Source organism: Macrosteles quadrilineatus, unplaced genomic scaffold, assembly GCF_028750875.1.
Source record: "Macrosteles quadrilineatus isolate MER2022 unplaced genomic scaffold, UCM_ALF_1.0 Scaffold_7__1_contigs__length_78375512, whole genome shotgun sequence".
Lineage (NCBI taxonomy): Eukaryota > Metazoa > Arthropoda > Insecta > Hemiptera > Cicadellidae > Macrosteles > Macrosteles quadrilineatus.
Window position 1 is genome coordinate 26,608,716 of NW_026542600.1, and position 22,431 is coordinate 26,631,146.

At 35.0% G+C, this 22,431-nt stretch overlaps 1 protein-coding gene across 1 annotated transcript in view; it reads right to left on the minus strand.

The window, feature by feature from the left end:
- The window catches only part of LOC128998738 (protein SET-like), a 36,909-nt gene that overhangs the window by 13,900 nt on the left and 578 nt on the right, over positions 1 to 22,431 (minus strand). Inside the window, exons 2-6 of the mRNA XM_054425067.1 lie at positions 21,536 to 21,832; positions 9,327 to 9,439; positions 4,299 to 4,369; positions 1,959 to 2,110; positions 260 to 384 (exon numbers count right to left, since the gene is read on the minus strand). Coding sequence (XP_054281042.1) covers positions 260 to 384; positions 1,959 to 2,110; positions 4,299 to 4,369; positions 9,327 to 9,439; positions 21,536 to 21,823 — 749 coding nt within the window. The 5' untranslated portion in view covers positions 21,824 to 21,832. The remainder of the gene's footprint in view (positions 1 to 259; positions 385 to 1,958; positions 2,111 to 4,298; positions 4,370 to 9,326; positions 9,440 to 21,535; positions 21,833 to 22,431) is intronic.

Below are 22,431 nucleotides of genomic sequence, written 5' to 3' on the forward strand. Positions count from 1 at the left end.
TTAAAAGCTCTTATTGATTTGAAAGAAAAATCTTTAGACAAGGTTTGGCATTCCAAGTTCACCTAAAAAATGTTAATTATACTTGTTGGAAAGTATAACTAAGACAAATACTGAACCTAAGACAGTAACAGGAGTCTAGAACCGTACTGTACTGACTTGTAGCGCAGACCCTTATGTTAAGTACTTGTAAGTGATCATGTAACACAGCTGTATCTGATGCACGGTCTTAGTGAAATCACACTGATAAATTGTACATTACCTTAAACTACGTTTCAGCCCATAATATTCCTGTGGAGAGAAATTCTCCAATTTACAGTCGACATCCCTGGCAGAAGACTCCTTGAAATATTGGACAGGGTTCAGCCATAGATCGTCTTTAATCACCTGGACATCACATGTAATGTGTTACATTGGTGACAAAACTTCAATCATCTAATAATTTATCAAAATTTCTGTTTACTGTCTGCCAATCTTAAACTTTATGCTGTTCTCTAATTTGTTATAACTAACAACAAGTTTTACACTATGTTTAAAGTATTTAGAAGACATATTCGTCTTAATGCAGTCTGCGCTGAATGTCAGAATGTTTATGAGCATGTGGGCTATTATAAACTTCTATGAATGCGCCAGTTCAAGTTTGATGAAGCATTTTAAGTTCTGTTTAGGTTACATTAGGTCCTCACATTATAGTGGAACTTTTTTTTTCAGAAGACATGTAATAGTTTTGCTGATCCATAAGGATTATATATCAACATATTATACATTGTAAGTAAGAAGTATGTTTCAAAAATATTTCAGAAATATTTCATCGAATTTGGCCTAACAGTTTACTAACCCTAATTTAAGGAAAAATTAAAAGTTATTAGGCATACATATTATTAAAAAAAAAGGCTCTTTATTTCAACATGTTGTCATTTAATACTTCGGAATACTCTTTGGACAGGCATGCCTATGTAGTGTTAGCACAGGTACTGAAAAGGACAACATATACAAATTTGCCATCAATGAAAATTACCTTGAAGATTTCCAAATCTGAATTTTAGTGTAATTGGAAAAATGCATTGGACCCACATTGTAAAACAGACTGTTTATTCCCTATTCTATATAAGAAACTGCTTCCTTTTAATTGAAAGTAGTAAAATTTTTACGAAGGCAATTCTTACTATATTTTGTATTGCATATGTGATTTCAGTACACTTCAGCTATAGATTGGATATTTGAACAATTTTCAATAGGGAGAGTTATGAGCATATACAAGTTTAATGGACATTACATACTCGTAAGACAAAGTATTGTATTGACCATATAAAAGTTTTCTTAAGTTGTTGTGTCATAAGTCTATTATTCTTTTATAATAAAAATTGTATTTAGAAAGAAAATTATTTATTTACATCTTTGTTTGCTCCGCTCAATTAGAGAACCTGAGACCGCATACCTAGTACTGTGTAGTAGCAATTTTGTTTTTAAAGAAATATTCCTTATGAAGTAATTTTCTTATAAGCTTACTGACCTGCTTTGGGTTAATGGTTATTTTTTTTTTACAACCAGTATAACCAACATATTTTCAGGTTAAAATAAGCTCTATTTTTGTCCATGTCTTACCAAAACCTTAATGTGGTCCAAAAATAGATGAAATATTTTACATTGTGATTCTAGAATTTGATTTTTTGGGATTGCAAGGAATAAAACATAATAACAGAGCTGTTTTTAAAAAATATCAACGCTACGATTAATATTCACTTCAATCTAAACTAAGAAGACAAAAATCTAACAATCTGCAATTTCCAGGATTAAAGACAAAAAGTAAATTCAAAAGCAAAAATAATAACTAAGACTAAGATACTAAATTGGCTTTGATGGTCTGACTAAAAATAACATTAACTTGAATTTAAGGGAATTATAGTCAAAGGAAAATCATATCATAAACAGGGGAGGAGGATTTAAACAGTGTAACTAACCTCTCCAATTTCATCATTGACACGCTTGCTGCAGTCATCAAACCAGGTGAAGAATGTCTTCTTGCCTTGTTTTCTTTCTTGCCTTTCTTTTATCATTTTGATGATATTCTTCCCTTCCTTCCACCGAATTGGAGTACTTGTAGATCTCCAAGCTAAAAATGAAAATTTAGATTTAGGAAAATAATATTGTGGATAATAGACACCTTTTTTAGAAAAACTTAATTTCATTAAATAAACACAATATCTGGTTATTGAAGAAAGAATTTGATATTAATGAATAAAATAAGTAATGTGTAATGGGCTTATACAATTTATTTAATCATAAAATTCATTTATAACTACCAGTGGCTGGTGGTTAGTTTCTAATATAGTCTGATTTTTAACTGAAAGCGGCTGGAGCTCGGCCCTACCTGCGAGTGACCTGACTCACGCACGCACACTCACCATCACCCTAACTGCCTAAAAGCCCTGATCCCCTTCACTACCTAGAAATATAACATATGTTGTATGATTTCGCAAAATCGCAAATCAATTTAAGTTCGATAGATACACAGTAAAATGCTTAGTGTTAGTAAATTTGTTGTTTAATTCCATGAAAAATGAGTCCAAATATGGAATTATTATAAAAAGAAATAGTAGAAAAAAATATTTGTAACTTCTACATTTTACAAGCAAAAAATATATTGTTCGGTATCATTTTACTTAACATTTTGAGCTAAAGTCAAAAGCATTAACCGATTTGATAACAAAGGTAAAATTTAAAAAAATTGATAGTTAAATTTCTTTTAGCCAGTGATGACTCACACGGCAGGTCTCCGTCCTAATCCCTTGCGTGGGTGTGTGTGAGGCCTGCGTGTGTGTGTGAGTAGGGTCGACCCTTCAGCCAGCCGCTTTCCCTGAACAATCATAGTGTATCTATCTGAAGATCGGTATAAAGAAACAGGTCTTAGAAACAAAAATTCTGTTTTTTCCTGCATCCGGTTAATGGAAACACTGATGTTATCCTTGGTGTGGTAAACGTGTCAGACAATGACGATGTCTCTGTGATTGAGTCCAAGCTTGTCTGGGAACGTCTTGTCTCCATGTCAGAATTGGGAAAGAATGAATGATTTTACACTTTGTTGGGTGAGCAATAATTTGAGAAATCTGAATTAAGCGCTTTAAGGCTTCAGTCCGCACCTTGTAGATAGGATAAGATGTGTCCGTGACCCCATGATATGTTCACAATTTCACTGTAACCAGGGAGGACGATCAAAATGTCATTAAGAACGGGAGGTGAAGATGGTAATATCTTCATGACTATGAAATAGGGTTACGCTTGTTCCGCAGTCTTGGAAAATGTTTACGCTTTTTCCTCGATCACAAGAGAGATTCACTAGTTCGCAATCGCAGGAGACATTCACAATTTTTTAGTGACCACAGGAGAAGTTTAAGATATTCCTGTGACCAAGGGAGCTCACAATTTAGTGGTGACCTCAGGGGACGGTCATGATTTCAAGGTTATCGCAAAAGATGGTAAACAATAAAATTTTACCAGCCGAATGTAGTGTAACTATTAGTATATTCAAAAATTAATACTTTCTAAAGCAACTTGACTTGATTTTGGCCCAATACCCGAAGGTCAACACTTTTGACCGGGCCAGACTGAAAGTAAATGTCCAGCCTGCACACCCTTATTGTTGAATGACCAAAAATTTAAGCCATGCAACACTTCAGCTACAAGTAAAAACTTACAACTCACTACTCAAGTAAATGACTCAAATATATTGATTATTAAAGTAATAAGTAAACGTAAGTTTAGCAAAAATACAAAATAAGCCTACTTACAAGATAGATTAAGATTATAAGAAAATGAGAACAGATCTATCTTATTAATTACATTTGAACAATTCAGAAATCCTTAAACAATTCGAGAGCAAATGTTCCTGAAGAAAGATTCATAAATGTTTTAGGTCAGTTGTCCAAAAATCATTCTGCTTTGGGACAAATAATGTAAATTACTAAGGTTGATAGTCACAGAAATTATCAATTTAAAAAACTACAATAAAGAGGAGAAGGGTAGGAGGTAAACAATTAATTACCCGTTTGAGTATTAAATAATATTTTGGCAAAAATTTAGTAAAGTGGATAGTCACAAATATAATAATCAATGTTTAAAACATGCAATTCATAGAGCAAGTTCTTGTTCATAGATCAAGAAGTTAATTCATAGAGAAAAGGGGAAGGTCGATTTGGTTGAAGGGAAAAAGAAGCATCATTACTTCCCTGAACTCTACTTCTTAGGTAATGAAGGCTATGAAATTTATGAAACACTATTTAACGTAACAACTGCATACTTACTGTTAAAGTCGTATTTTTTTGTTATTACATCGTTGTCAAAATATGGATTTGGGCTGAAGTGGAATTTTATTCTGAAAAAAAAATAGCATACTAATAGGTGTTTTATTTTTTTTTTTAAGAAAGAAGAATAATATACAAATAAGGTTATTAAACAAACATACATTTATTGAAAAAAAAGAAAGAAAAAATGAAATGAAAACCATGAAAAAATAGTATCCTTAAGACCCTCCAACAAATTAGATACCGTAAGCTTATAAACACTAAAGGATCAGGTGATGATGTTAACAAGATAACCGGAGTATATAAATTATCCTGTTACGACTGCAGTAAATTTTACATAGGCCAAACAGGGCGGTCCTTAGAGAAAAGATTCAAAGAACACATTCCACAAGCCACCAAGGTGCAAAAATCTAATTATGCCGAACATCTGGTAGTAAACAACCACAACTATAAACATTTGGAAACAAACTTAAAACCATTGCACATTTGCAACAAAGGCAGGATCATGACAGCTCTGGAACAGTTTGAAATTTATAAAGCCGAAAAAAACAATCCCCAGGACATATTAAATGACAAAAACACTCTGCAAACTAATATTTTATTTGAATCACTCATAAAGTTGGACAAGGACCGTGATAAAGGCGGCCAGGGGACAAAGTTCAGCTCCTGAACCAGTCGAGACTCGGCACCCGTCATGTGTACACCAATGTTTGTAGGCCTACAGTTTTTGTCCCTGTTTTTAAATGTTTAAATGTTTTGTGTAATTTTTGTAAACTTTGACACGACCAATTCAAGAATGGTTAAGTTTTTCAAGTTTTAGACCTGATGATGATGCGAATGCATTGAAACGTGCATAGTCCACTATAGGAACAGAGGAACCACAAGGCAGTTTCAGATATTTTAACCTTTTTACAATATTATCATGGGTGAATTCAGGCTGTAGTCCTAAAGGGTACAAGTAATTGCTGCAGGGCGGCCACACCCTTTGCTAGCATCACGACACCTATAAATAAGGCGCAAGACACCAGTCGTGTTGACATACAGTCAGTCGAGCGCCTGGCGAGTAGCTGGGCACATCTTTCCCTAGTGAAGTGGAGTGTAAGGCCTGACATTAGGCGAGGGCGGAATAGCCCGTATATTGAACCAGCGGTGGAGTAACCCTGGTATATTCAAACGCTAGGTGCAAAATAGCTCCTGGACTCCTAACATCACAAAATTATAGGCGAGGGCGAAACAGCCCGGTAATCAAACTCGGGGTGGAATAATATTCTATCGTTAGGCGTTAGGCCAGGGCGAACTAGTCCATGAACATGAAGTCGCGAAATATCTTAAAATCGATTATATCATTGTGTTTAATTTAAAAAGTGTGATTTAGTTCTAAGTTGAGTTGAAACACTGTTAAACTTACAAGTAAAGATTTTATTTTTGCGAAGTTAATAGTTTTAGTTAGGTATTTCTTACCAGTGTTTCACTCAAAGAATTAAAACCAATCATTCTAAATTTGTTCTTTTGTTAAATATAAATGGGCTGTGATGAATGTTTAATTTACTGAAAGCTGATGCTTACCAACTATATTTGTGTTTTCCCGCAAAAATGGAAAGAAGCCAAGGTCGTTCCAATACACAAATCAGGTAAAATTGATCATATTGAGAATTATCGTCCAATATCCATAATAAATTCCTTTGCAAAGGTTTTTGAGACTCTTATTTATCGCTTTATTTATACCAGTATAAAAAGTCAGATCTCCTCTCAACAGCATGGTTTCCTCCCTCAGAGATCAACTGCTACAAACTTATTGGAGTTTTCCTTTGATATTAACTCAGAACTAGATTTGGGAGGCAGAGTGGATGTTATTTATACAGATTTTTCTAAAGCCTTTGACAAAGTTAACCACGAAATATTACTTTTTAAATTATCTAGTTTCGGATTTTCTACTCTCTTTGTTTCCTTTGTGGCTTCATATCTAAAAGACAGATTTCAATATGTAATAGTTAAGAATGTCAAGTCTGAGTCATACTTATGTAGCTCAGGTGTTCCCCAGGGCTCCAATTTGGGTCCTCTCCTGTTTTTGATCATTATTAATGATCTTCCTGAAATATTAACTGACTGTAAGAGTCTTTTGTATGCAGACAATCTAAAGATGTATAGAGCCATTAGAGGAGGGAATGATGAGCATATGTTACAAGCATCTCTTAATCTTCTTTCAATGTGGTGTCTGGATAACCACCTGGAATTAAATATTAAAAAATGTGTTACGATGAGCTTTACAAGAAAAAAGTTATTCAACCCTTTTCCATATTCAGTAAATGATTTTAAACTTAAAAGAGTTGACCAAATTAAGGATTTAGGAGTTACTTTTGACTCGTACCTAAGATTTGATAAACACGTTGAATTGATTATTAATCAGTCGTATAGAATGTTAGGTTTTATAATTAGAAATACCAAGAATTTCAGAACTACTGACCCCGTTATAAGATTGTTTTACTCATTTGTTAGAAGTAAGCTGGAATATTGTGTTTTAGTTTGGTTTCCTTTCAACTCATACCACAAAAATGCAATATAAATTCTCCAAAATAAGTTTCTACGATACTTGTTTTTAAAAAGGTATAATCAGAGATGTGACTGGCATATGTCAACTGATTCATTGAGAGGATTGTTTGATTTCCAAAGCCTTACATTAAGAAGGGAAGTTTTAGCATTAACTGCTTTTTCTGTATAAAATCCTAAATAACAAAGTTGATAGTTTGTTTTTCTTGAGTGCAATCTTACTCAACATATTTTTTTACATAACATTTTTATGTTCCTCGTAATAATTCAAGGTCGTCAATTTTATTTTATATCCCTCGTTGTAACACTGTTCAATTTTACAGTTTTTTCACTTTTTACAGGCTTACGTTTATTAAATGTCCACAATAGTAAAATAGATGTTTTTTCTGACACTATTAAGAAGTTTAAATTTAAGATAAACGCTTTGCTTACGTAATGTAATCCATCCCTTTAGATTTGCAGCCAAAATAAGTGAAATTTTCAACAACGTTGTCCATTATTATTAACTTGTATTCACTCTTTTTTACTATTATCATCACTGGTTTTGTATTGTCTATTTATGTGCACTTTTTGTATTTTGTTTTTGTTCTTCACTTTATGTATTAATATTGTATTATTTTTCATTATAGCTGTTTTGGGTTTATACCTGTAGCTATTGTAAATTGTGTATAAATAAATAAATAACTGAGACTAAATATTTAAATTTATAACTATAGTTATTAACCCTAGACAATCTCTTTCGAGAGTAGCTATCCGAGGCCGACAGAGTGCCCAGTGACGAAATTGCACCGTCACAATCTGCTACAAAAGATTGTTGTTTCAATTTTATTTTAAAAGCCAAGAATATAGACCAACATCCAAGCACAAAAAAATATCTCGAGCCAATTTGCCCACAATAAAAATTACTTAGAAAGTTAGAAGACAGCTATATACACAGCTCTTAATGAGGTAATGAAAGCACTCTTGGAACCATCCTTCCCAACCTTACTCAAGAAAAGCTCTTAAACAGGATGCTGCGGTTCATGAAGAAACTCAGATTTGCCGAGGCACCAAATGGGGTACGCAAAAAGCCCACTTAGGGCTGACTTGCACTGCAACTATGTCCACACCAATTCAATCAATCCCTTTTGCTCAGGATCAGAATCTGAAGAGTCCTTGAGGATTAGACGGCCAGTGATCACCAGTACATCATTTTTAATGTCCTAGATGGTTACTAGAGACAGGTCTCAGCAAGTATCGTTTGGTGGAACACAAAAAAAAAACGGGACGACCAAATTTAACTGAGCCATACTACGGGGAGTGCTGGTGGTGCCTGCTGCATCCGGCGTCAGTTACATCTTTGATGGGGCTGATTGTCTAACCTTGCAATGAGTCACCTGCAAAAGACCCTGGAGCGATAGGCGACTGCAGGTAATGCGCAATAGCACTGGGCTGCCTTGAGAGCTAGAGTAGCTAAGAGGACCAGAGAACCCACGGACAGATATCGTAAGTAAGAGACCTACAAGGTGGTGAGAAAGTCTCTTCGCTGAGCCATCAACCAAAGCAAACGCAGTTGCTGGGAGGAAGTAAGGGACATTGTTGAATCCAATCTGTGGAACCTGAGTATACTTGTAACTCAAAAAATCAGCACCCGCTATTTACCTTCCGTAATGAGAGGATAGCCACCAAGTCCCTATTTCCAGCTCAAATGCGCGCACACTGCAAGAAATCGAAAGGAAGATGTACAACTCTTCTGGCTTGAGGAGTTGGAGATAGCCATTCTTTCTTGGTAGAATAACAAAGCTCCTGCACCTGATGGGATACTCGACAAGGCCCTCAAACAGGTTCTATCGATCGTTCTCCTGATCCTATTGAGCACATGCAATGCCTGTCTGGCCAAGGGGGTATTTCCCTTGGGCTTGTGTTTTTAAGGAAGGGAGACCCAGACCTTTCGTCCTCTTAATGACCTCTATGCATGTGGGATATGGGATAGTCCTCAAGAAGCTAATACGTTCCCAACTTAGTTCAGCCTTGGTCCCTGCAGGGGACCTATCCTTTTGTCAGTACAGCTTCAGAAAAAGCAATCAATGATTGACGTTATTGAGGAGATAAAGCGAACAGGGTTGTTCGGCTCTTTTAACACTTACACAACACACATTAAATTCTGCAAGATGGTGCGATATGCTGGATAGCTGGGCTAGCTTTTCTGTAAGACTACTATACCATAAGGCGTGAAATCAAATGATATTTATGTGACAAGGTCAGTAAATGCAAAATATAGCGCTCTCTCTCTCTCTCTGTCGCATAGAAATATTTTAGGAACACAATACATTTTGGTACTAAAATCGTTAATTTCTAGCTTGCATTTTGTAAATGAGTAAAATTTTGATTTGTTAGTTATGTAATACTAGTCCTATAAGGATAAATAGGCTAGGATAAAGGAAATCACTCTTAATATATGTTGCATTACTGTAAATGTGTGATATTTCTATCCAAACTTACCTGGGTCCACAAATAGAGTCGTCCAGATTTTCAACTTCCAAATTGGTCAGATAGTTCATACAATCTACCTCAACTTCATTGATCAAGTTGGTCAGAAAAGGGTGGTTCACAAACTATATTAAGACTGTTAAGGACTATTATACTCAGCCAGATTAAATCTAACTATTCAAAGCAAAATTAATTTAAAAGAACATAATTACAAAGTCATCCACAAAGTAACTGCCTCCTGAGTGTGACGCGCTAAGTAGTGGAGTTAGCGCCGCCATTCCCATATCGGGATGCGCAGCCGTTCAGTACGCTTCTAGCTGTGCTAGAGAGAGCATTGTACGATCGCGCGTTCTGTTGTTATAACCTAAAAACATGAGCGCCACCATAGATTATTCCACCAAGTGTGAAGTGCTTGGTGTTTAATCAGATGTCTGTAGTTGAAGAATCACACAGCAGCAAAAATTCACTGAATTGTGTGCGGTGTATGGTCCAGACGTTAGGAGTGAAGGTGTAGTCTCTCCATGGGTTCAAACATCTGATTCACGATAATGGAGCTTTCGCTTTGATGTGTGACAATTTTGAACAAGAAAGTCTGTGAAACTTGAGGGAAACAAAGCGAAAACTCCGTTATCGTGAATCGGCAGGTTTTGCAAACCTTATCATCAACTTAGGTGACCAGTTCCATGACTCACAATGCTCGGGCGTCCGCCCTTCGTTTCATCATAGCTCATGGACGTTAGTTCGGCCATTTTTAAACTAAATGCACCATTTTCGCACGGAAATTTACTTCATTACATTGTTTCCATAAACTTCACAAACTTGGTAATAAATAGCTATTGGTTTTAGGTTTTTATCCAACATAAACATCAACATAAGTTAAAATTGTGAAAAAAAAGGCAGAACAAGGATGTTCCTGTTGTCACGGCTGGACGCTGACTGAGTTGCCGACTGTACATGCACGCACCAAAATGTACAAGATCAGCGCCCCTAGTGGCGTCAGAACGAAACGTTCCTGACTTTCTGAATAGACTTGTGGATCGTCTCCCGCGGTCATGGAAACTTAACCCGGTGATAATTATTTTCAGCGATAACGACTATCTCCTGACGAATATCTCCCTCAGTCTTGTGGACATCATCTTCAGCTACAGTGATCGCAGAAAATCATAATCGTACTTAGCAATCGCAACAAAAGCGTAAATTTTTCTATCGCGAAATACTTTTTTTTAAATACTTTTCAATGAAATGGTGACCATACAAAGTAGGTATTTTAAGCCAAGTATGAATGGAGATGAGTGTAGGATGAGTGGCGCGATCTTATGGTCTTGTTAGTGACTGAGGCCGACTTATTCCTTAGAAACAGCTGTTAATTAATAGCCCATACAGCTAATGGCAACTAAGGGACCAAGGGACCTACAGTTTATAGTGGAATCCGAACCACATTTTTGCCTTGGTATATACGAATTGGTCTAATTTTCAGGATAGTACTGCGGATAGTCGTAGTACTCACTCATGAGGACGTTAATCCACACCAGGGAGTATCGCATCCACAGTGCATGCCTATAAATACAGTCCAACCTCAGTATAACGAATCTGAAGGGACCGAACTGAATATTCGTAATATCAAGGATTTCGTTAAAACGAGGTTCGTTATATAGAGGTTAGGTTTGCAGGAATTTCGCTAAGTCGAGGTTCAGAACCAGCGTCGGTCAATAATGGTTGGGATTCGACCTCATTAAAATACAATTAAAGTAGCATAGGCTACAATACTTTACAGAACCTAAATTATCCGGCTTAATAAAGGGGAGGGATCTTGAATATTGCGCAATCATGACAATGCATTGACCTTGGTGGTACAGGTTAAAAGCTGTAAGTTTAAAATCACAGCTTGTTCTTACCCTCCTAAAACCTAGCCAAACCCTGTATTGCGTAGTCATAAACCATGTTAAGAACAAAACAAAACAGTAGAAAGTTTTGTAAGCTACTGCTCGCGATAGGCCGGTAGGCTACTTTCAGTACAGTACTGATTTATCACAACAGAGGAATGTCAATAATAATCAATAACTATAGCATTGGTGTTGCTAGTTGAAACAAATCGTATTGAAAACAATAAATTATTGGATAAGTCATTATAAAAGTGTATAGGTAATCATAGCCAACTTAAGGTAAATAAAAACACTCGTAAAAGGAATGTTAAAATAACGATGTTGCTATTCTTTCTCTTTGGTTTTGTTTTTATATTCTTTCTTAGGTTTCTCTTTATCCAAAAATTGTAGGCCTACAATTCACCATAGTTATCCCATATCGCCCAATCACAGCTTACTACACATTACGTCGTCATAAGTCCTCCCTTTGTCTGCGTCGCTGCGCGCGCTATGTTGCAACTGAGAACTGACTTCATTCGCAAGGATGTAAAACGGAGCAGACGAATGTTAGCGCAAGTGATGACGTGGCCTTTCCATTTAATTTGATAAAGAAACAGATTTTCCCAAAACAATAATTGGGTGGGGGATTTGTTATATCGAGGGAAAGACGTAGACAATTCGTTATGCAGAGGTTAAATTCGCAATGTAGAGGTTCTGACAATGATAAATTCGTTATATTGAGGTGTCTTATTTTAGCCGAAATCACGAAAAATTCGTTAAATCAAGGTCGTTGTTATGGTTTGTTCGTTATGTAGAGGTAAAATATACATTGTGTCTTATGGAGAGTTCTAGGGGATTAAAAAAAATTCGTTATATCAAGGAATTCGTTATATCGAGGTTCGTTATACCAAGGTTAGACTGTATCCACAATTCGTAACCTCCTAGTAGCTGGATTAGAGGACAACGCCACCCGTCTCAGTTATTACAATTATATCATCAAAATCTTTGCATTGGCAAGGTTCTGTAATCGCAATAGTAAAAGCTCGGCATAACTGGGCCATTTTCTAAAAAATTATCCGAATTCCGGTAAACATACAACCAAACAAACATTTGATTATCTCAATGGGGTACGTTTCCAATTATTCTGGATGATTGAAGTTATACTGTAAACAGTAAGGCATTTAAAGAGATTATTATATCAATTTCTGGTTAGTTGTACATCCATCTTATGACATTGATTACATTTAAGTAAAAATTTGAATGGCATTTGAGTGTGTTGCTAGCCTAGGGGTTAGCGTCTCGGACTTCAGTGCGGAAGGGACGGGTTCAATTCCTGGCACATCCACTAAACATTTAATATGGGTTTCCACCACTTTCCCTTAATAGCTTTGTACTCACTTTGACTTCTAGTAAAAATGCCACTGGCTTAGGAAAGAAAAAACTGTTGTATGGGCCACGTCTTTTTGGTTAGAAGTCATGTGGGTATTCTATTTCCTGTAAATTTGATCCAACAAATTGTTGATGTTGTCTATTAGTTAACTGTTAATGTTGACAGACAATAATTGTCTAATTCTGTTGAATTGGATTAGTTTAGAATAGGTATAAATACCATTAGTTCAATAGTTTAAATTGTGGATCCGCTGTCACGGGTGTATTTATTTATATTAAAGCATACATAATAACGGTACTTACTTATGGACTGGGAAAACATTTAGTTTGTGAAGAATCAAACAACAATTTCATTGGTTTCATGTAAAGTAGCTAAGCCTAGGTGCATTTGGAAGTGAAAAAAATAAAAAAGGATTAAATATTATATGAGAAGAAGGGTTGAAGTATATAACAATAATTGTTTGCCACAGATTTAGAAACAAATTCTTACCTCAGAACCATAGATAGCTACCTAACATGTGACAATTCTGAATATATAAATTTGATAAATCAAGGAAACCTACACTCATCGAAAATTTCCTAGAAAGAAGTTATTATTGCAAAAGGGTCCGACCATAATGACCTATGTAGATATTATTTTGAAAGAAGTTGATTACAGCATGATTTTCCCAAAACATGTAATTATGACTTGGATCACAACCCGTACTTAAATAAAAAGAAGTAGAAAGTAGTAGTAAAAGAGCTAAATAAAAACTCATCAGTGTTTACTTATGTCAAACATTCTTTGTAAACTGTGACTCATCTTTCCATTGGGGTTTTTATTAAATACCTAACTCAACTAAGTTATTAGCTGTATAAAGCAAATTAATCTAATAAAAACAACTTTTAGCAAATTTTTCATATAGGGAATAAGCTATTACCGTAGTCATAATATTGAGATTGTAGCACAACGGATTGAGTTATCAAATAATTAAATAACTTACGTCATCAATCCATAAATTGCTGTGGAGTACGCGTTTCAACCATCAGGTCATCCTCAGCTCCACTGTCACTAGGTTGAATTTGTTTCTATGTTGCTTTGTAGCAACAGCGTCGATATATTAAATAAATAGTCCAAACACGTTTTACATTTATCACACATACACGACACGTACGAAACATTTAGATAAAGAAATACTGTGATTATAACACCGTGTGCACGGCTGGACGGGCTCAGGTTTGCGGCTACACTGACTTGGTCGGTCGGTATCCTACACTGAACTTTGGACCATGACGACATCTTCAGCTGGTTATCATTCTTTTGTTGTCCATCAGCCTAATAATGGTGTCATACACTGGATTCGAATCAGAATGTATTTTTTCATTTAATAGTTTTGATTTTGCTTAAAACCCTTGTATATATTCATTTCTTCTAATCTGTCTAGCCGCTGTCCCTTTTTTACCTTTGCTATAATTTCTAAATTATTGCTTATATTTGTGTATTTATGCCCCTCTATATTTAAGTGTTCCGCATATTTTGACTTTGTACTCTGTTTTGCTCCTGTTCCTGTCCCATTATTTACTACTTCTTTGACGTGTTCTTTAAATCTTAAATCAAAAGTTCTGCCTGTTTGTCCGATATAAAGAGATATAAAGCCTGTTAGATACTCAAAGAAAACAGAGCATATTATCGGGAAAACATTCAAAAAACAAAATGTCACCGTATCTTTTAAATCAGAGAACAATTTACAGAGATTATTGGGAAATGCAAATAAATCCACTGGAGAGAATAAATACAAGAATTCAGGAGTGTGCAGGCTTAATTGTGATAACTGTGACGCATTTTATATCGGACAAACAGCCAGAACTTTCGCCAGAAACAGCGAATGGAAATTCGCTTAGGGTGCAGGTTAGCTGGGGTGGGGGTATTATACAATTATCTAAATAAATATATTGCCTACTAGGAAGCCCTAGTGCTTTACTGCTTAAGGGTTTTTCTAATAAACGATACACATTGTCAAAGGTTCTAGATAATTAATTAATGTAATGAATAACATCTGAAAATGCTTTAGTAAATGATAACTAACAAAACATATGATTTGGTAAACTAAAAACACATTCAGCACGCATTTCAGTTTATGTGAGCTGCGCGGGCGCAGCGGATAAACCTGCATGTGACATAGCAACGTGAAATGAGTTTATGCCTCACGATGCACACAACTTCCTTTATACACCTTGCTTTTATCTTACGGACCTGGTTTGACCCCATAATTCACCAATCGTAAGTTTAAAGAGATTTAGCCTACCTAATAGCTCAGAAACATGAATAGGCGTTTGTAATCCAGGATCTGAAGGGGGTTGAGTATGCATGGAAGGACTGTTGCAATTTTATTGTTGATTGTTGTTATTAGCACTATAGAGATCATGAAAACGCATGTTGTCGCCCCCCAGCGTGGTCGACATCCCGAGAGGGAGGGGGAAATATGGCAGGTGGCGCCGTTTAGTAAAATGCTTATAACTCGAGAACCGTTTTAGATAGAACATTGCAATAAGTGCCAATTTACTCATAAAAGTATCACCATTACCTTTAAAAAAAGGTTGATATGTTTAAAACAGTATCTTGGTTATTTATTTAGTTATAATGTATTATTTTATACTGAAGCTAAAATCTGCAATAATTTATTAAGCAAAACCAGTTTTTAAATTATATAAAACATAAAATTCAATATAGAAATTATAATTTTTATTACTTTTTTTATCAGTATTTTCAATACTTCCTTCCTTGGTACAAATTTTAAGCTCAATGAAGATGTACGGAGAAAGTTTTCCTCAATTTACATGGATTTATAATACCTTATTACCGATGGGGATTTACCTCCAAAACATGTTTCTTTAGCATACATACGTCACTATACTTCATCCCATCAACATTACTCATTACTGTGCTCAACAAACTCGGACATTGCACCTGTTACCCGTGCCTGAAGATAATTGATAGGCAACATCAATATTATTTGTACAATATATTATTGAGCAATATTATTGAAGAGTGACCATATACAGTTCAATAAATTATGCAACCCATGGTTAAGTTTGAGTCTCAAATATTGGTTTAGTTTCAGGGCAGTATCCTGTTTTAGTGTAGTTATCATGTGTGATTTGAATGTTGCAGTGTGGTAGCTGCTGATGAAGTTAAACAACAGGACATGGATGAAGGAGGTTTAAAAAAAATAAGTTACTTCACTCTTGAAAAACTGTTGAATGAGTTTCTGATAATTAAACCTTAAACTTTCTCAGATTAGTCGCAGAATTGTTTGATTAGCTATTGCGATTAGTTGAGCCTCCTATTAAGAAAGTCAATACAATACAATTTTAACACAAAAACTACCTTCCTTTGAGCAAATGAACTGGTAGACCGACAGGATATTGCGCAATAATACTCTTGCACAATTCAATATTTTGCAGATTGTACTCAAATTTTCAAAACTTGTGTGAACTCTCATTTTCATCTTCAATAAAGCCATCCCAATGTTTGGGGGTACAATGGGGATAACATACACGCTGAATAATATTGTGCAATGTGAAAAACTGTGCAATAATATTGACTGTGTATGGGGCCTTTTACAGGGTGCCCAGTTGTGGTGAAATGTAGTAATATGAGTGTTAAAAATGATACCTGGGCCCAATATATCTTCCACTAAATCACCCACATTTCCTGTCGTACCTCAAATTCTATTTGAAAGAATCTAACTACCTCGCCAAAGTGCACAATAATACCTTAGCTGCATAATCACAGCCAGCTTTTAAGTTATTTAATATATCTAATCAATGCATAGTGAACAGAGAAATAATTACGTGAATGGACTTATTATGATATAATAAATGCAGCGGATAAGAGAGAAAAAGTAATTGGCATTTTTCTTGATTTAACAAGGGCATTTGATAGTGTATCGCATGAAAATCTTATTGACACTTTATCAAAATTAGGTATTCATGACAAAGAATTAAATTGGTTTAGATCCTACCTATTTCTTAGGCAACAATATGTTGAGATAGAACATTATAAATCAGATTTCTCAAGTAAATATAATTACATCCAAAAGTTTAATTCACAGATGCAGATGGTCCGCCATGGAGTTCCGCAGGGGTCGGTGTTGGGGCCCCTCTTGTTCCTAATATACTTGAGGGGTCTGCCTGACTTGATGCCTGTGGGCGGGGCGGCCTGTTTGTATGCTGATGATACTAATATTACCATTTGTGGAAATTCAAAAGAAAGTATTGAGGCATCATCATTGGTCAGTCTCTCCATCATAAACAAATTCTTAGATAGCAAAAACCTTCTTTTAAACCCTGAAAAATCTAATTTTGTATCATTTTCTACAAAACAAAACAAAAACAAATTAAATCCAGACATAATCTTAGAAGATTATAAATTACAACAGGTAGAACATACAAAATTTCTTGGTTTAATAATTGATAAAAATCTAGCCTGGGACAAACATGTTGATCATGTTATCAAAAAAATGTCTTCAGGAGTATCTGCTTTAAGACAAATGTATAAAGTTTGCAGCTTAAAAACATTAATATCAATATATTATGCCTTAGTTCATTCTAATTTAGCTTATGGAATCAGTATATATGGAGCAACTACATCAAAAAACTTAAAACGGATTCTATCGTACCAGAAAAGGGCAATTAGGGCAATGTTTAATTTGAAAAGGAAAGATTCGGTAAAACATATTTTTACCGATCTTGGAATACTAACTGTTCATGGACTATATATCTTGGAAACTATTATTTATGCAAAAAATATTACAAAAACTCAGGTATCAAACAAAATTAGTCATAATTATAACACTCGTTCTCAATCTCAAATTGATAGACACAATCTAGAATTTTATAAAAAGAAAACAAAATTTGCAGGAAATAAATTTATGTCCCATCTTCCAAAAATACTTCTAACTGAAAATGATACAAAAAAGTTTAAAAATTGTCTGAAACAGTATTTGATTAAAATTGCCCCTTATTCTCTTGAAGAGTTTTGGGAGAACAAATAAAATAGATATTCTGTCTTATTTTTAGTTCTTAAATGTAAAACATTTTATTTTGTAAGATCTGACTCTATTCCTGTACAATTGTACTTAAATGAATAAAGGATATTTTGATTTGATTGATTGATTGATGTTTCGTAATGGTAACTACTATATTTCGTAGTAGCTAACGTGAATTCAAATATTATTTATATAAATTTGGAATACTGATCAGGAGACCACGACCATTTGGTAAACCTAATAAATTACTAATTCTTTACCCTTCACCCTTCCCCAACCCCTACGATATTATCTACTCATTCTAAGATTACTCATCCGATTGAAGAAGATGTCGATCAGGCCGCTACCTCCGCACACACTACACTACACTGTTCTGGTTCTCCCTCCGTCTCGTCTACTCGCGGTGGTTCTTTTGGGTGCCCGCGCATCTAGTCCAGTTGTGGCACCACGTGAACATACGCGTTAGACTTGTGTCGTGTCTTATCAAAATAAAATTCAAGGACAATTCCAGGTTTTCAGTTTTAAAATTTCTAGGAAAATCTTGTCGCTCAAAATAGGCAAAACTCATACCTGCTAGTATTTTTAAAACCCTTTTGACAAATATCGTGATAATTTCTCAGCAAAATCGGTGATCAAATATTTTGATTAGGACCAAATTTTTGATAATTTCTTACGATTGTGGAAAAATCTGTCATGATTTCCAGTGATCTAGCACATACGTAATAATTTCTCTCGGTCGCGGCATCACCCGTGTCGCGAGGTTAAATATATCCATGATAATTTTTGCAATCAGAGCAACACACGTAATAATGCGTGATCGTCGGTTTATCTTAAAGATGATCATGTAAACAACTTTAATTAATTTGTCACAATCGAGGCAATAACTATGTGAATGTACTGTGGTCGTGAACAACACCTGTCACGCGACCGCAGCAAAATCTGCAATCGTCTCCTGTAACTATTTCAACTCCTGTGACTATTTTTGCAATCACGACCACATCCGAGGTCATCTTAAGATTGCGCCAACGTCCGTTATTAGTGATATAGTTTCCAGAACTCGTGATTTTCAACAACGCAAAGTATGAAAAATTGGCCAGTTCGGGCGGATTTTTCGGCTGCTATTCAAACATTTAAATTCACGTTAGGTCGCCTGGAAGCCCTGTATGATAATTTTTTTTAACTTATAGAGCACCTTTTGTTACATTTTTTGTAAAATTTCTCTGGATCGACTAATTGCTTTTTTTTAATCTGACACATTTCTTTACAGTCTGTTGCATAATAATATCAGTGCAATCAACTTCTGTTTGAGGGGCAGGCGTTGATTCGATGTGGTTTGAGTGTTGGTCACGGTCAGTTGATGTTTTAACCCGATTACAGTAAAATGGGATTTTCTTTTTCCGTCTCTTAAGTCATCATTTTCTACTGCTTTATAACAGAAAAGATCAGGGTCACAGAATATATTTATAGATAAAAGTACACTCTCAGTTTTATTTTTCATTATAATATCCCTGGCTGCTTGACTATCAATTATCTTCAGGCACAGGTAACAGGTGCAATGTCTGAGTTTGTTGAGAACAGTAATGAGTTATGTTGATGGGATGAAGTATAGTGACGTAGGTATGTATTATGCTAAAGAAACATGTTTTGGAGGTAAATCCCCATCGGTAAAGGTAACATAAATCCATGTAAATTGAGGAAAACTTTCTCCGTACTTCTTCACTGAGCTTCAAATTTGTACCAAGGAATTGTAAATACTGATAAAAAATAGTAATACAAATTATAACTCCCTTGTGTCTAATAAAGCGTATGGTCAGTGGTTAAATTACATTTAACTATCATGTAGCAAATGACGAACCCTATTGCACTGTAAAATGTTTAAAGGGTAATAAAGATTCTTATTCTAATGCCACAGTCTATCTTCAGTATTATTTTCTGACACCTCTAATCTGTTAAAAATGTAATTTCTTGAATTTTTATATATAGAATTTTATGTTTTATATCATTTAACACGTTCGCTCGCGGTCATTGCCACAAACCGAGGTATACATTTGAATCTTAGACATAGACCGGCTGTCATTTAAATAACAGTACACACAGACCACAGGCGAAAACCTGTAAAACAGTGATCATTTACATTGTAATTCGCTAAGATCGTGTTTGTAAATAATTTATTCTTGTTTTTAGCGAATTTCCCATATAGGGAATAAGCTATTACCGTAGGTCCCATTGTAAGACCTAGACCCGGGACCGATTTACTTTTTCATTTTGAGGTCCCCATAGGCCAAAAACACCATCCGTTCAAATTCATATATATATGATGAAATTTGGTACAAACGTGTAAACCTACGTTTATTCGAACGAGTTTGCGAACCAGCATAATCGGACTATGGCAACAGGGGTTTATGAAGGGTTTTATGGGGTAAAAATTGATTTTTCCCATTTTTGACCCTAAAAACTTTAAATTTCTAAATTTATCTCTAGACCATTTTGAAGAACTTAAAAAAACAAATAATTTAGTATATTGAAGTGTTTTTAAATGTTTATTGACTACGGAGAAAATTAAAAAAATGTTAAATTTAACATTCCCATGTTATTCTTATGGAGAATAAATAAACTGTTGTAGTTTGCTTGTTTATGGATATATTTTAATCTAATTTGGCAATTTGGTTTATTTCATACTAAGCTATCAATATTTTAATTAAAAAAACACACCTCCATATCTTCCCCGTGGCAGCAAACCTAACTACTGTACTCACTAAAATTAATGTTATTTAAATAGGAAATAAATCTGAAAATTTATAGGGAATATTTTAGTAGAAATCAAGCCGGGTAAATGGAAATTCATTTAGTATACAGGTTTGCTGCGACGGGGGTATTTTGTATTTTTCATAACTTTTTGTAATGTCGCATATTTGCGACGCCCGGTCTACAGCGAAGACAATAGTGAAAATTATCATAGTTTTCTTGAAATAGACCAAACGTCGCATATATGCGACAGTTCATTTTGTTTGTGTTCTCAGGTGAAAGTAAGTAAAAAAAAACAGATTATTCAAGAACAGTTTATAACTGAACATATATAAAAGCTACATAGGATATTGTGCCATAAATACTGCATACATACATAGGCCTACAGTGATGCACAAAAGTAAAGTACAGTTTACCCAACTATCATATGACGTCACCAATCATCATATCCAAAGACCAAGCGACGCAGTTGTGCGTCAGACATCTCTGTAGACCACTGCAGATAATTCAGTGCCTTCAAATAGACCGTTACAAAGATATGAGCATTTTAATAACATTAGAACCCCGACGAAAATATGCGACGGCAGTCTATGGGTGGAAACCGGCCGTTGCATATGAGCGTCGCTGGTCCATGTGAATGAAAAATGTTGTACTATTGCAGTAGCAAACGTGTTAAAAACTGGTTTTGCTTAATATATTATTGAAGATTGTAATTTCAGTATAAAATAATACATTATAACTAAATAATTAACCAAGATACGGCTTTAAACATATCAACCTTTTTTAAAGGTAATGTTGATACTTTTATGAGTAAATTGGCGCTTATTGCAATGTTCTATCTAAAACGGTTTTTGAGTTATAAGCATTTTACTAAACGGCACCACCCGCCATATTTCCCCCACCCTCTCGGAATGTCGACCACGCTGGGTGGCGACAACATGCGTTTTCATGATCTCTATAGTGCCTATAACAACAATCAGCAATAAAATTGCGTCAGTCCTTCCATGCATACTCAACCCCCTTCAGATCCTGGACTAACTGATCTCGTGTTATAATTTAGTCAACTGGGACTTAAGAAATAGAGGTGATAACTCACTCAGTTGTCAGCCTAAAAAACATTCAGTAAACCTTATAGAGTACGGTAAGATAAGTCTACTTATTGGCCAAGGTAACTTGGGTTAGATTTGAAGGATACAGAAAGAAGATAGAAGTTTGTGACTTTCTTGATCATTTTGGTTCGTTTGGCAAATAAGTGTTTTTTCGACTTCTCAAATTTTGTCTGAATTTTCGTAGTTTCTTCTTTGCATCTTTCATCCAATAGCTTTAATTGACTTTGGCAAGCATCAAGAGATTGGATGTAGTAATCTAATGTATGTTGTTGGCCTTCTGGTATTAGAGATTCAATTATTTCTTGTTGTGACCTTGAAGTTTCCGTATTGCAAAAACTAGATACTTTTGTCTCCTCCTCTGCTGGATTGGACATAGTTGCAACCTAGGCATAGATTCAATTAAGTTACTCTGTTTTAACCATTGTTGTTTGATGGAGGGAGATGTGGACATAGGCCTATGATCTAGAAAACTTACCTTGGGTATGCATCTAACATTTTTAAGTCCTTGCTCATTGGTAGAGCCTATTAATCATTGAAGGAGTAAGTTTATTTCAAACACAACTTTGGTGACCTTATCTAGCCAACAAAACATGACGCAATCGATACAACTGTGCTGGTCAAAGATGATGGACATCAAGTAAGTTATCATGTATCAATTACGGTATCAAATAGGTTTAAACATTGACTAGGCCTATATAAGTTAATACTGTATTAATAGTGTATATAGTCAATCGTTCAGTATCCTGACATGACTGAACTAATTTAAAAGAAGCTTGGCATTTTAGGTGGGGATTGATAATCAAATTTAACGTATAAAAATTATTTGAAATTGTCTTACTCCAGAATTAGATTCAAGGTAAAATTCACTGACTTTAAGACAAGATTTTTTTAGGGTGGGGGTATTGGTTTTGTATGTGTATGTATTTGTGTGTGTATATATGGATCTATAACATATATTGAGTTGTGAGCCAGCTATTTTATT